The following is an 11,853-nucleotide window of genomic DNA, read 5'->3' as shown; positions in this document are numbered from 1 at the left end:
CGTCCAGTCTCCTAGCAACGACGCCTGACTCCACTGAACTGGTCTCCGGCAACTGCATACACCGCCCTCCCCCAGTCTGCGGCCAGCAGAGCCCCTCTACACCCCTCAAACTCCAGACTCTCCACTTCGATTTACTTTTGTCTTCTACCCCACCTCAATAATTCGCTCTAAATCAACCCCTGTCCCCTAAGTTTCTGAGTTTCTCTCTTCACATCATCCTGGATTCCATCCTCAGGACTGTCCAAGCTGCTCTGCTCTTCGTTCCAATCCCGGCCCAGGCCCAGCAGCCTTTAGATCATGCCTGGAGGTGAGTAGGGAGGCGGGATGGTGAGTAGAACAGTTGGATAACAGTCGGGTCAGGTCTCCAAAAATAAGGAAATGTAACAGTTGGACCCATCTTTTCACAGCCAAGCTTGCCCAGGGTCCAGAGGAAGGGGGCATGTGCATTACTGAAGCCCTTATCACGAAACGTAACTTAACCTTCCCTGAGGATGAGGATCTGTCAGAGAAGATGTGAGTGCACGGGCGAGATAAGGGTGCTTGCTGTAAGATTGAAACACAGAACGACCAGTCCCCAGAGCTGTGCTGTCTCGTCAGCTAATCTTTGTCCCTCTCTTACTCCACATCTAATCAGTGGTAATGTCCAATTGATTTTCCCTCCTTAAAAATCGTTCTATTTCTTTTCCACCATGCCCACTCAACTGCCTTAAATAAGGCTGTCATCACCTCTGGAGAAACTCCTAATTAGCCTCCTGGAGCCCAGTCTAGGCTCCCCTCACTGTTGCCAAAGTGATCATTTCACATGACAAATCTGATCAGGCACTCCCTGATAGAAGCTTCCAGGATAAAATCCAAACACCTTAGCATGAGTTGACCCTGCTGCCCGTTCAGCCTTATTTCTTGCCATTCTCCACAAGTGTGCAATTCCTCTAAGACCCCATGTTCTCACACCTTAGTACCTTACTACTCAGAGTGGTGCTGGAGGGGAGGGAGGGAGGGGCACAGCAACATCAGCATCACCTGGGAGCTTGTTAGAAATGAAAACCCTCAGGCCTATCCCAGACCTACTGAATCAGAATTTGCATTTTAACAAGACCCCCAAGGGATTCATGGGCACATTAAAGTTCGAGAAGGGCTGGATTTGCACACACTATTCCTTCTGTTTGAAATGCTTTCTCCTCATCCCCCTCTCGTCTTGCTGGCTAACTCCTACTCATGTCACCTCCTCCAGGAAGTATTCCCTGATTCCCCTACTCTGGACTCAGTGTATGGACTATATATTACCTTAGTCTCTTGTATTTGGCTCTGTCATCCACTTGTCATAGATGTTTGGCCTGCTTCCCTAATAGTAATGGGCAAGGGCTCTCTCATTTATCTCTAGTGAGCACTCAGTAAATGTTGTAGAATTAATGAATGGGTGGATGGAACAACTGATTTTTCCCTCCATGGACCACTCAAAAGGGAGGTGAGAAAGGGTCTTCCTGCAAAGATTGTCTCATCTCATCCCAGCCCCTGCCTCCACCATCGAGGAAGGCTTCCTTTGCCTCCGAGTCTCTCCAGGAACTGTAAGCTGCCATCACCAAGGTTCCCAGTTAAAGGGCCCTGACTTCTCTCTCACTCTGATCCTTCCAGTGCTACTGACAGAGATCCAGGTCTCCAAGTCAATCCAATTTCATGATCTGGGTACCAGCTCATGAGTCAAGAAGGTGTTCCTGACATCTGATCAAAGTCACTTAGCCATCCAGTCCTTCTTGAAACACCTTTCTTTCCCTATTCTTCCCCTCTTCCCATCTTCCCTGCTAAGAGACCACACAAGTGGCACTCTGCTATATCACCCTACTGACCGTTCTCCCAGGTTTCACACACTCGCTGAACTACAGACTGTCCGCCTGGACCGGGAGGGGATTACCACTATCAGGAACCTAGAAGGCCTCCAGAATCTTCATAGCCTCTATCTGCAAGCGGTAATTTCTTGCCCCCTGCCCTTCCTCCCAACTTGCTCCCTGTGGTTCAAGTCTGTCTAATCTGAAAGGAGCCAACCAGGTCATCTTGCCCATTCCCTGGTGTTTGGACAGGCAGACTGTCATAGAAATCATTCCCAGATAAACGAGGAATTCTCCTGAATTGAAAGACCAATCCTCCCAAAAGAGATCTTGATCATGTTCTTGAATCACTGTTTTTTGTCAGACACTTTTCTTAGTCTAAAAGCTCTTTTTGGTATCTACCATAAATCTCTCATGTTATCTAGCTCAAGCCCATTTCCTATTTTGAAGAAGAGGGAACCAGAACCTTCAGAACCTTGAAGGCTGTTTGTCAGTGGGGAGGGGGCGGGGGTGTTGATTGACCTTTCTGCCTCACCCAGGTTGAATATACCCAGCTCCCTGAAACTTTCCGCAGAGAAACTTGACAAATCGAAATGTTGTATGTTCCTGTTCCCTCCATGTATGCAATCTTCCCCCTACCAAGGCCTTTTCCATTTCCCTGTGGAGCTTTGGTTTCCTTCTCTTATTTCCAGGTCACTCTCTGGTTGTGGGGTGAGCAGGGTATACTTTAATCAAGTTTAGCTAGCCCCAAGTTTACGCCCTTAACCATCCACCTGGAGAAAGCAAATCATATCGAAGCAGTGACAACCAGTTCAGGGACTGGGGTCATCATTCCCAAGTGCCAGAGTAGACATGGTCTTGGGGCTTTGTCCCTTTAAAGGTTCCCCCACCCAGCTAACCTCAGCTTGGTTTCCCCACCTTGGTTTCTTCTCGCAGAATAAGATCCAGCGAATTGAAAACCTGGCCTGCATCCCCTCCTTGCGGTATGTGGTGCCAGGGTTCAGGCAGGGTGGTGGGGAGAAGGGAGAGGGTGAAGGGGAAGAAACCTGGTAACACCCCCCATAACTGGTTCAAACCTCTCCAAGCCTAGCTTATCAGCTGAGGATCCAGTGAGCCTAGCTCTGCTTCTCATCCCAGAAGGCCATGTGCCCCACCTTGTCATCCAGCTGCCTACCCAGGGGCCCAAGTGCCTGGTGCCCTCTTCCTTTCCTCAGCTGTTCTGTGACTCAGCTCTTTCTCTGCACCCCTCCCTTCCCCTACAGCTTCCTGTCTCTGGCAGGAAACCAAATCAGGCAGGTGGAAAACCTCCGTGACCTGCTACACCTCCAGTTTCTGGACCTTTCTAAGAACCTGATAGAACAACTCAAGCTGGGTAGGAATGCCCTCACCCTGGCTCTGTGCACAGCCCTCCTTCTTCTCTGCCCCCATCTCCCTGTGCTTGCACTAATGGCACAATCTCCAGGGGTTCTGGGGGTTGTGCAGAGACAGTGGCTGTGGGCTGGAAGGTGGGTATGAGGACCTCATTCCCCCACTTTGGTGTGAGCAGATGAGTTCCCCCAGAGCCTTCTCATCCTCAACCTGGCTGGAAACTGCTGCACCAACCAGGATGGCTACAGGTGAGGAGGAATTGAAGGTGGGAAAAAAGCGGTGATGGCTGAACTCCTCTTACTATCTCTGTGGGGGCTGCTTCTCAGCCTACAAATGTGTAGTCTTGGCACATGGCACCTTCTCCTTCCCCACCCCAGCTCAAGTCAGCCACTTTTCCCCTTTCACCCTTGTAACTCCAAATGGAGCCAGCCCTTAGCTCTTTGGGGCTGACCACGGGCCCATCTTCCCTCTCACTGTGGGTGCTGTGACTGTGTCTGCGCATCCTCCCAGGCTCCACACCCAGTGGTGCCCTCCTGCGTAACCTCTGCTTTCTTCTCTGCAGGAAGCTGGTGACAAGAGCCCTGCCACTGCTCCTGGACCTGGATGGACAGCCTGTGTCGGAGCGCTGGACCTCGGACGAGGAGGATGAAGCCTCGGATGAGGAGTTCCCGGAGCTGAGTGGCCCATTCTGCTCAGAGCGAGGTGACCCTGATTTCTAAGGCTTGCAGCCCCCCAGAGCTCACCCCTGCCCTGCGGGGTCTGGGAAAGCGGCCCCAAGCCCAGATCAGCATCTGGGCTGCAGGAGGACAATGCAGCCAGGGCCACCCCAGCCTCAGGTGCCTTCCTGTTAGGGATGGCAGTTTGCTCAGCTCAGCCAGAGACCTTCTCCCTCAGCCCAGGGGCCCTCCCGCCAGGACCAGGCTCTATCTGACACCCACCATCCTGGCCCTCACAGGCTTCCTCAAGGAGCTAGAGCAGGACATGAGCAGGCACAAGGAACAGAGGCAGCAGGCAGCCCTGACGGAGCACCTCCTGAGGATGGAGACACAGCCTGTCCTCACTGAGCTCCCCCTGCTGCCCGGGAGGTCCATGGCTGGGGACAACAGCCCTATAGTCACTCCCAGGCAGAGGAAGGAGACATCCCATGAGCCCACCTCCTTGCCACAAGCCTCCTGTGCCACCAAGAAACTATGCCATCTGGTTTCTAGTGGGCCCCAAAGCACTGTCCAGGCAAGGAAGGGGGCCAGAGCAGCTGTAGCCCCCAAGGCCTCTCTGGCTGGGGCCCCCAGCACAACCAAAACTATGACCAGAAGAATCAAGAAATGAAGTGCAGCCACAGGAACAAACACGGGGCAAGAACAAGGAGCGGAGTGGGCCTTGCCGCCTCCTCAGAGCCCTCACCTGTGGCAGGAGCCTGTCCCAATAAAGTGTCTCCAGGCCCTGAAGATGTCTTTCACCTCACTGGGGCATCTCAGGGGGAGCAATCAGTAACACACGTCATAAATAAAACACATTTATTAAGGCAAAGGCCAAGCTGACCCCTCAGAAAAAGGCTGGGGGCGTGAAGACACAGCTCTGATCCCACTACCCCAGGGGACCGACGTTCACCCCCAGCCTGTACACCCCAGCCCAGGCTGGGAGGAACTGCAGTGCTCAGGCATACGCCTGACTCTCCCTCTCCACAAAGGCCTGGAAGAGGCCACCCAGTTCCTGGGGGGGTGGGGCCCACTCCCCAGCCAACAGACCCCGCACAGCCTCCAGGGCTTCCTGTTCCAGATCCTGCTGCTTCTGCCGCAGCTGCTGCCCCTGATCCTGCCCGGGAAAGGCAGAGATGAGGTCCAAGGACAGGTTTCCCTCCCAATTAAGGGAGGCATGTCTGCTGTCTCACACAGCTGGAGAAAGGACAGACCACTGGACATTCTCCCGGGCAGCTGGTTTTGAAGGGAGAGACCCCTCTCCCCAGCCTGGAGTCTCTCCATTTCCAGGTCCCTTCATATTTCCAGAGTCCCATTAGGGGGTGGGGAAGGTGAGTTATCCCTCCAGGGCAGCTCCTATTCCCTTGGGGTTACCTGGTCACGCTCCATCAGCCTCAGGGCCTCCTGGTGTCCACGGTAGAGAGTGTGCCGGCGATCCACCTGAGTCTGGAATCGGGGCATGGTCCGAACGGGGTCCTGTGCTCCAAAAGTGGGGGACAACACCTGGAGGGCCTGGGCCACTCCTACCCCGAAGATGAAAGGTTTGAAAACTGACCTAATTGGACACAGATGGAAGGATTGAGGGCTATCACATCCCTCCATCTCCCCTGCCTGGCATCCTCTCCCCAGCCTCATTCTCTCACCTGGATGGGTCCGGTGTGGCAGTGAGGAAATGGATGCAGGGCTGTATGGGATCCCGGGGCAGAATGGACACCATGCTGGCCGTGGTGCGGAAGCCCCCAGAGTCCATACAGATGCCACTCTCCTTGTTCCTGAGGATGCCCATCATCACCTCTGCCGTGATGCCCCCTACCAAGGAGGACAGGATAAGGGGGCCCCCAGGGCAGAAGGGGGACCTCCGGCCTCAGACCAAGCCCCCAGAATCTGTAGGAGGGGAGAGAGTCTGGCACTGCCATGGCCCTCCTGGCCCTCATCCCGTTCACTCTCTGACCTTGCTGTTGCTGAAGCAGCTCCTGTCCAGCCCGGAAGCGGGCCTTGGCAGCCTCCATGCGCACGGGCTGCTGGGTCAGGGAGAAGACCTGAGCGAAGTCAAATGTGCCCTGGCCACCCCACCAGCCCTGGGCCTTGGCATGGGTCCGAAGCTCCGAGTGTTCGGCTGAGATGTCTGTGCCAATGCTCAACTGGTTGGAGATGTTGCGAGCCCCCTCTGTGGAGTAGGTGGGGGTCACTCATTTATCGTTAAACACCTATTCTGTGCCAAGCACTCAGCGAAAAGCTGAGAACACAATGGTGAACAAACCTACCCTTGTGGAGGGGGAGACAGACAAAAGAATCACAGAAATAAATGTGAATTTGCAACTGTGGTAAGTGCGATGAAGAGGCCCTTGCTTGCATATAAGGGGGAAACTTTACCACAGGGGAGTCCAGGAAGGCTTCCCAGAGGAAGCGGCAGGCTGGAGCACAAGGAGACTTAACTAAGTGATGGGGGAGGGTAAGTTCCCCAGTGGGCTCATTTCCCATCTCCCTGGATGGCCCTGCCACCTGAGAGGTTTACACCTGGATTGGGCCTTCCCTGTCACCACCCTCTTTCCCACCCCCATCCCAAGGCTGGGAGAAGGGGACACCTCTGGGAGACAGACCCCAGCACTGGGCCCCTTACCCTGGATCCTCTGTGCAGCCCACAGCCTCCCCGCCGTCTCCAGCACCCATGCCTCAGTCCGGTCAGCCAGCAAGAAGGTGTTATGGTAGCAGAATGGCGTGGTGTCCTCCCGGCAGCTGCCCCCCTGTCCATAGTGTTCCAGCAAGCCTGTGATCACATGCAAGGCCTCCTGAGCTGAGCTGCTCCGTTCTAAAGCCAGCCTGACACAAAGAGAGGGCAGTGGGATATTAGTGGCTGGTGGCAGAAACTACAGTGGACCAAAGAGACCCAAAGAGATTTGGTGACAGACCCAAGTCACATAGAGAATTTGCCAACATTGCACAATTATTCCAATGGTTTTCAAGCTATTTCCGAGGGTTCCATGAAAAGGCCTGAAACAGTCTCAGAGAGAGAAGTGCCCCCCCAACCTGTCTTCATTCAGAGCTGCTCCACTTTTATTGGTTTTATAAATCTGGACTCTATGTGACAAACACTTTACTTCTATTGAGAAGAAATTTAAAACCACTGCCCTATTTCTGGGCCAAGAGAGGCCCAGAGGTGGCCACATTTGGGAGCTCCTTACTAGACTGTGGATGGGGCCAGGAGAGAGGAGGGACAGGGGCAGCCTTCCTGGCAATGACACCAAGGCAAGGTGGGCATAAAGGAGGCCCTTGTGAACCTGGCTTGGAGGAGAGAATAGCCTGGGTCAGTACTCAGCCCCAGATTTCTGGTGTGTCCACAGGATGAGGGAGGGCAGGGGCCACACCTGAGTAGATCCATGCCCAGCAGGGCTTCCCCCTCCCCAACTGGTTCCTTGGTCCACACAGCCTCGTTGCCAATGCAGACACCATGCTCATTGGCACCCATCTCAGCCCCCCACAGCCAAGAAGGGCGGCTCAGGATCACAGCATGGGTCTTCGACACCTGTTCCACCTCAATGTAGGTGCACTGCAAGTAAGGGAGGAGAAAGGGAGAGTCCACTTAGAAAGGAGGAGGTAACAACAAAGTGCTGGCCTACACAGCCCTTTAAGGAAGGTCTTATTATCCCCATTTTACAGATGAGGAAACTGAGGTTGACAAAAGTTAAATAATAGGCTAGGTCCAGGCTGGTAGACTTGAAGTTCATGCTCTTTCTACCACATCTGGCAGTTTCCCAGGTGTGGAAAGGAGAGGAGAAAGTTCTTAAAAGAATGCCTGTATCTGCCACCTCCTGGCACCCCATAAGGCCTAACCCACCTGGAGTCGGCTCCCAGGGGTGTGAGTGCCTGCTGGCACAAACACCACCTCCTGAACCTCGTCTCTGGGTCGGTCTGAGTTCTTAGCAAAAATCACAGCTGGGATGGCAGAGGCCGGAGGCACCGAGACAAAGCAGTCGCAGGAACATGGGGTGTCAGGGCTCCACAATGCCATCTGGGGAAAGATGGAGATGAGTGTGTCCCTTTCATGACACCTCTCCACCATCCTGGACAGGACTCAGTCCTAGAGGGCTCCTCTCCCAATATGTGCAAACAGACACTCAGGGAAGACACTCCCCTCAAGTTCTGGATGTTCAGCACCCCATGCACACTCGATGCGCCATGCGCTAACAAAGGCACCCACTTTCTCCCCAAACTCCAGACTTGGGAGTCAGCAGGAGGGCACAGACCCTGCAGGCTCCGGGGGCCGGCCCTACTGAGAGTCCTGGCCCTTCGTGGGATCTCCTAGCTATCACGCCCCTCTCCAAGAGTCCCACGCCCCCTTTCTGTACAATCCTCTGGCTTCCCGAACACTCTATGTTCCTCACCCTTTCTCCCTCCAAGATGCCCAGCTTAGTCCCGGGCTCCAATGCTTCCGTTTAGGGTCAGGTCCCTCCCATTGGACAGAGGCTCCCAGGTGACCTGGAAGGCCTTGACCCGCAGGGGCGGAGCCGGAACCGAGCACCTGAAGTTCCGCTGTCTTCCACCAGGGCGCACGCCAGCACCACTTCTTGGAGTGGAGCGGACTCCCAAGACCTGCCTGGCTGCCTGCCCTTCCAGGGCGCAGCTGTCGCGCCGGATAAAAGCTGCGAATCAGCGCCAGTGGGGATCACTGTAGGGAGTGGGAGCTGGAGGTAAAAGGGAGCCCACGTGAAAAGGGAGGAAAGAAAAACCGGCCTGATTTAATAGAGAGCTGGGACTGCTGGGGCACCTGGAGATTAAGAAAGAACCTCAGCTACTTGTGCCCTGGTTTGAATTCCAAAGGCACAATTCCAGGCTGGTGCCCACCCACCTCCTCAATAAGATCTATAAAAGTGATCAAGGGCCGGCCCGGTGGCTCAGGCAATTGGAGCTCCATGCTCCTAACTCCGAAGGCTGCCGGTTCGATTCCCACATGGGCCAGTGGGCTCTCAACCACAAGGTTGCCGGTTCAATTCCTGGAGTCCAGCAAGGGATGATGGGCTGCGCCCCCTGCAACTAGCAACTGCAACTGGACCTGGAGCTGAGCTGCGCCCGCCACAACTAAGACTGAAAGGACAACAACTTGAAGCTGAACGGCACCCTCCACAATTAAGATTGAAAGGACAACGACTTGACTTGGAAAAAAGTCCTGGAAGTACACACTGTTTCCCAATAAAGTCCTGTTCCCCTTCCCCAATAAAATCTTTAAAAAAAATAATAAGTGATCAGGCCAGGAGGCGTAGGTCATTTCCCTCTATAAACCATCTCCATAACCAGCATTTAAGCCAATGCATCTCACACCCTTTTGCTCTGTGGAGCCCTCCAGGAACTGCAGATTATCTACTTCTCCCACATCCATCTGCCAACAAATCTGGGCTGCTGTTCCGAGTCCTGGCCACAGCATCTGAGCTTGTGGTCACTCCTGGGATGGGAACGAAGGCAGAGGCCAAGGCTTTCCCAAGAGGCAGGCTGTAGGCTCAGTGATGGCTGGAGACCTGCCAGAGAAGGCTGTTGGGAGGTTCGGAAATCTGAGATATTTCCTAACTGAGTCCAGACATACACGGCTGAGTCCTGAGAGGATGCTGTCTCCAGGAATATGGGCTTCACTTTCACAAAGGGGACTGCCACTTGCAAAGAAAAATGACCTAGAAGCTGGGCTGGAGGCAGGGAGGAGCATTACCTAGAACTGCATACTGCCATCTCATCTTGCTTCTCTTACACATCTGTGGGGTCTCTTCAAGCAAGTCACTTCTCTGCGAGGGCCTCAGTTTTCCCAGTGGCAAATGAAGGCATTGGACTAGATCGGTGATTCTCAACCATGGGTGGAGTGAAGAAGGGTTATTTTTCAACCACACAACTCCCACTGCACAACACAATACTTTAATACTCTGCTATCAAAGTGTTTTCAGACTGCCATTATCAGCATCATCTGAAAGCTGGTGAAAATTGTAGAATCTCAGGCCCCATCTCAGACCTACTGAGTCAGAAGCTGCATGTTCACAAGACCCCGGTGTGAAGTTTAAGAAGCACTGCTCTAATACACCCCCAAGGGGCATGGCCAGGTGGGGTGTTGGGGAGGGAATTGGGATAGCTTGAAAACCTCCACAGGTGATTCTAATATGCCCTCTACTGGGTGGGAACAACTGGACTGTTTGGTTCCTGAGATTCTTTTCAAATTACACTGCTGGGATGCTGAACAGTCAGGCTCACTAAGATTAACAGGGAGGTGAAGACTGCTTGGGTGAGATGTTGGGGAGGGGTGGTGGGGTTGCCATTGGATGTCATCCCAGGAGCAAACATCAAGGCTGTGTGCTAACATGAGCACCGAAAGGGCCAGCAGGAAAGCCGGTTAACCTCCTGCACTTCCCCAGCCACCCGCTGTGGGGCATGGAAAGGCAGGAGGAGAGGCGTGGGTTGGCTGTCTGCTTCTCAGTCACTTTCCCATTCCTGATTTCACTCACCCACCCTAGAGGAATTCTACTCCCACTGTCCAGGAGAGGGGATGGCGGCCAGGAGATGTCGCCCAGAGGGTCAGTCCAGATGTTCTGATTTCCCTCCCTCCCTCCCAAACCCTCCAGGATTGTCCTGCGGGAGGCGCCAGATATGAGGGGTCAGAGGTGGCCCTGGGCTCCATCAGGGGGCCAGGCCAGCCAGGCAGCATTGCTGCCAAGGCAAAGAGCGTAAGTGAGCGTCAGAGCCCCACCAAAGGCCCCCGCTAAGAATGCAGGTCAGCGGGAGGAGCTGCAAGGGGAGGAGGGGCGGCCCCAACCCTGCCCAGACAGGCCCAGCAGGCCCCACAGCTGCCCTTCTGTCCCTGGGGGCAGTGATGGGGGAAAGGGAGGAAAGGACTCACCAGGTTCCTGGGGTCTAACTCCTCCAGAACCAGGAAGACAAAAGAGGCGCCCCAAGGAGTGGGGCAGGCATGAGGTCACAGGAAAACACGCCTGTCCCTCCTCCTCCCAGCCTTCTAAATGCAGCAGCAGATGGAAATAAGCATTTGGCCCCCAGACCAGTCTGGTTTCCTCTGACCCCTAAATCATTCTGATGCCCATCCCAAGGTGGACTTTGACCCGAAACTCTCCCAAACATGTGATGGGGTGAGCCACACTGGGTACCAAATTTGGCTCTGAGAAATTGGGTTAGGGTTAGAATGGGGGAAATAGAAATCCCACTAGGGGAAAAAGAATAATCTTGGCAAAAAGCAATGCAGGATAGGAAGGTAAAAGAACACAATAACCTACCCTGCCCCCTTGGAATCCCCAAATGATCCGCTGTCCACCTACCTAGCTTTAGGACTCTGGAGCTGAGATTTTTACTCATTTGACATGAATTAGGCACCAACTGCATACCAGGCATTGGGCAGCCTGGGAAAGTGCACAGATGGGCATTTCTGCACATCCAAGGGTGCTCCATGATCCCGTGAGGGCGCATTTGTGAACAGCGTGGTTGTGTAACTGTGGCGGGTCTCTAGTTGGGAGTTGCAGTAGGAGCCTTTCCCTCATACTTTCCAGCTGGGCGGGAGCCCATCAGATATCTTGGCTGCCTTTCATCGCCTTGTTCCTGATAGGGATCACTCCGAGTGAAGAAATCGCTGTCAGTCACCCCCACCTCATTCACAGCCAGAGGGACCAGTCGAAACACACACCCCCATGGGGGTGGGGTGAGGGTGCCAAGAGGCTGGCTATCTCTGGGAAGGCAGGGAACCAGCGTTCTTGGTAGGGGAGGGGAAAGAGGGGGCTTGTATGTGGAGGAGGAAGGAAACATCTAGAACCTCCTCATCCCCATAGCTGAAGACCGGGGAGGGACAGTCTGCACAGCTGCCAACCCAGTGGGAGCTCCTCCCTCCTTCTGCACCAACCACCTCGGGGGCAGGATCGGACCCTTCAATCAGCTCAGCTCTGCCCCAAACAAAGAGAGATGAGGTTGCCCAGGGCTGCAAGATCAAAGGGAAG

The 11,853-nt window shown here is 54.2% G+C and overlaps 2 protein-coding genes across 2 annotated transcripts; one reads left to right on the top strand and one right to left on the bottom strand.

Moving 5' to 3' along the window:
- Window positions 1-26: 26 nt before the first annotated feature.
- Window positions 27-4,653, top strand: LRRC46 (leucine rich repeat containing 46). Its single transcript, XM_033091046.1, has 8 exons — window positions 27-307; window positions 408-513; window positions 1,856-1,964; window positions 2,760-2,806; window positions 3,086-3,195; window positions 3,370-3,439; window positions 3,754-3,893; window positions 4,147-4,653. Exons 1-8 carry the CDS (start codon window positions 298-300, stop codon window positions 4,515-4,517), a joined length of 963 nt encoding a protein of 320 aa, XP_032946937.1. The 5' UTR covers window positions 27-297; the 3' UTR covers window positions 4,518-4,653.
- A 38-nt stretch (window positions 4,654-4,691) lies between these two features.
- On the bottom strand, window positions 4,692-8,345 carry SCRN2 (secernin 2). The gene is made up of 8 exons (XM_033091041.1): window positions 8,269-8,345; window positions 7,722-7,895; window positions 7,252-7,433; window positions 6,507-6,706; window positions 5,838-6,053; window positions 5,530-5,695; window positions 5,261-5,441; window positions 4,692-5,003 (listed from the first exon to the last, which is right to left on the bottom strand). Exons 2-8 carry the CDS (start codon window positions 7,893-7,895, stop codon window positions 4,845-4,847), a joined length of 1,278 nt encoding a protein of 425 aa, XP_032946932.1. The 5' UTR covers window positions 8,269-8,345; the 3' UTR covers window positions 4,692-4,844.
- Window positions 8,346-11,853: the final 3,508 nt, after the last annotated feature.

This window comes from Rhinolophus ferrumequinum, chromosome 21 (assembly GCF_004115265.2).
Source record: "Rhinolophus ferrumequinum isolate MPI-CBG mRhiFer1 chromosome 21, mRhiFer1_v1.p, whole genome shotgun sequence".
In the NCBI taxonomy this organism is placed as follows: domain Eukaryota; kingdom Metazoa; phylum Chordata; class Mammalia; order Chiroptera; family Rhinolophidae; genus Rhinolophus; species Rhinolophus ferrumequinum.
Note: the sequence above shows the minus strand (reverse complement) of the source record. Positions and strands in the feature narration are given on the sequence as shown.